The sequence below is a fragment of the Helicoverpa zea genome, chromosome 14 (assembly GCF_022581195.2).
Source record: "Helicoverpa zea isolate HzStark_Cry1AcR chromosome 14, ilHelZeax1.1, whole genome shotgun sequence".
In the NCBI taxonomy this organism is placed as follows: domain Eukaryota; kingdom Metazoa; phylum Arthropoda; class Insecta; order Lepidoptera; family Noctuidae; genus Helicoverpa; species Helicoverpa zea.
In genome coordinates, this window is record NC_061465.1 from 6,694,693 (window position 1) to 6,697,502 (window position 2,810).

The 2,810-nt window shown below is 34.7% G+C and overlaps 1 protein-coding gene across 1 annotated transcript; it reads left to right on the forward strand.

Annotated features, from left to right (window-relative positions):
* The first annotated feature begins 270 nt into the window (after window positions 1-270).
* LOC124636188 (mitochondrial tRNA-specific 2-thiouridylase 1) lies at window positions 271-1,885 on the forward strand. The gene is made up of 5 exons (XM_047172132.1): window positions 271-480; window positions 566-916; window positions 1,005-1,231; window positions 1,312-1,479; window positions 1,560-1,885. The coding sequence occupies exons 1-5, from the start codon at window positions 402-404 to the stop codon at window positions 1,854-1,856; spliced, it is 1,122 nt and encodes a 373-aa protein (XP_047028088.1). The 5' UTR covers window positions 271-401; the 3' UTR covers window positions 1,857-1,885.
* Window positions 1,886-2,810: the final 925 nt, after the last annotated feature.

Here is a 2,810-nt window from a genome sequence, read left to right on the forward strand (position 1 = left end):
ATAACATATTAATACATGATTTTTAAAACTAGCAATATTTATTCTTTTAATTTTAGTCGATTATTTAAGTTGTTTACTTACAATCTAACCAGTAGTAACCAGCGTTTAACATTCAAGTGATACAAAAAAAGAGTCACGCATACAAAACAGCCAGGATAAACTGCAGCTGAGCTGATTCATTGAACAGCTAATACTTTCTATTCTTATTCTTCTAATAACTCTTTAGAAGCGGAATCCTAGTAGGCAGGCAATGTCATGCGTGCAACTGAACGTATTTACTTACGTCGTTTTTTGACATTTCATTGACTGCATGCATGCATGAGCATGGTTAAATTATTATTTAAAAAATGAAGAAGAAAATCTTCAATAATTACGATTTAGGAAGTTTAAATTAAACGTCGATGATGTTTAAGAAAATAGCATTAGGTATCTCAGGAGGTGTTGATAGTGCTGTATCTGCACTTCTCCTCAAGCGAGCTGGTAAATTCTGTACCCTCAAGTGATAGTATGTGTTGAGTTTATGTAAATAAAAGTAAAGTAGTATACAAGCATGTAATACTTCCAGGATACCAAGTTGAAGGTGTGTTTATGAGGAATTGGGACAATAACTATGAAGCCGGTTTTTGTTCAGATGAAAGAGATTTCGAAGACGCAACATTTGTGTGTCGTAAGCTCGATATTCCTTTGCATAGAGTATACTTTATTAAAGAATATTGGAATGAGGTGTTCAGTGTGTTACTTGAAGAGTATGAGACAGGTCTAACGCCAAACCCGGATATATTGTGCAATAGATATATTAAATTTGACAGCTTTTTCCAACATTGCAGGAACAATTTAGGCTTTGATGCTATAGCAACGGGTCACTATGCAAATACATCATTCGGCCCGTTTTTGGAAAAGTACAATGAGAATGAAGGTACCTACTATTACCATTGATGCATTAACACTTACTGTTATTTTTGTAAAAACCTATTGAGTGGTCTTAAATTGATATTAATTTTCAGGAGTTAGGTTGTTACAGCCTATGGATAAACACAAAGATCAAACATTCTTCCTATCACAAGTGAAGCAATTCTCACTCAGAAAATGTATGTTTCCCTTAGCGGGGTTGTTAAAGAAGGAAGTTAGGCAAATAGCTAAATCTGAAGGCCTGTTGAATGTAGCCGGTAAAAAAGACAGCACTGGTATCTGTTTCATTGGAAAAAATAAGTTTCAGGATTTCATTGAAGAAGTAAGTTTTGGAGAAAAAAAAAACATAATAAAATATTTTTTTAATCTATAAAAACGAATGTACATCTTTCTTTTTCACAGTACATTGAAACAAAGAAAGGTCAGTTCATAGACGTAGACACAGGTCAAGTAGTGGGAGAACATGGAGGTCTGCACAAGTGGACAGTTGGTCAAAGATGTTGTATACCAAGCCATAAAGAAGCATACTTCATATTTAAAAAAGATTTGGATACAAACAATATTTATGTGGTATGAAAAATTTCAAACTGCTCTATGTGAATTGGTTAATTATTTTGAACACCAGTAAATAATCAAGAAAACATTTTCAGGTGTCAGGAACCAAGCACCCAGCACTCTGGAATAATATATGTTTAACAGGCCCACCCCATTGGATACATAGTGAACCCACAGAATTAGTCAATAATAGTGTATTGAATTGCTACTTTCGATTTCAACACACAAAACCACTCACAGCCTGTAGAGTGGTCAGAAATGCTGAAGGGCTGACTATTATACTAGATAATAAATTAAGGGCATTAACAGAAGGCCAATTTGGAGTACTGTATAAAGATGGAGAATGCCTTGGGAGTGCAAAGATTAAGAACATTTGTCATAATTTAGTTTAGTTATTGTTGAATAAAGTTGTTGATATTTATATTTTTTTTTATTTTATTTTAGATATTTAAAGTAGCTTATTAGCCTATCCCAATGTATTTTACCACTCCATCTCTAATCTATATGGCTCTCGACCGGATTGAAACAAGTAATCAAACATTCGCCATAATAAAGCTTAGCATTATATTACTACTACTTAACAAAACGAAGGAGATAATAGACATGGTTTGGTGTTGAATTCACATGTCTATTGTCTTGTGATTGAATGTTTTTTGTAATAAATTCTTGTACCTATTTATTAGTTTTTAAACTTACCTACAACCACCTTGGTATTTTACACATATTTGAGTAGTTATTTATTGATTTCTCAACCTATTTTTTACATTTTTAGGTACCGGTGGTTAGGGTCCCAGAGACAGAAACCCATAGATGTAATATACTAAACTTTACTATATTATGTCTATGCAGAAACCTCACAATATGCACCGTATCAAGGAATACTGCCTTCTGAATCAGTCCCTTAATCCAGCCGTCTAACGAGAGCCTCATGAGGTGTTGGTCGAGGCTCTCGACTATTAGTAGACCATTGGCCGTGTCGACATTCCACATAGCAACGACCTCGTGCGCTTAGTCAAGTTACTTTATTTGTTTCTCTTTCTCAGCTTTCACGAGGTTCTCGTCATGCGGAACGGCGACATCGATTATCATCGCGCGGCTCGCTAATCGATCTATCATCACTATATCAGGCTTATTTGCTACAATAGTCCTGTCAGTGATGATAGATCAATCCCAGTACAACATGATATGGTCCAAGATCTACAAGTTTGTATTTCAGAGCAAGCTGCTGGTGGATGTTCTTGGCCACTTGGTTAACACATATCATATTATTCTTTTTTATCTGCAATAATTTTAATATCTGTAGCCTAATGTCATTGTCAATTATCACTGTCAATCATCTGTCAACA

What these genes read in the sequence shown, in the direction of transcription:
- LOC124636188 (XM_047172132.1), top strand. Translation starts at nt 402, where the DNA reads ATGATGTTTAAGAAAATAGCATTAGGTATCTCAGGAGGTGTTGATAGT. An exon ending in TTCAGGATTTCATTGAAGAA is followed by an intron (nt 1,232 to 1,311) that starts GTAAGTTTTGGA and finishes TCTTTTTCACAG; the next exon opens with TACATTGAAACAAAGAAAGG. An exon ending in ATACAAACAATATTTATGTG is followed by an intron (nt 1,480 to 1,559) that starts GTATGAAAAATT and finishes AAACATTTTCAG; the next exon opens with GTGTCAGGAACCAAGCACCC.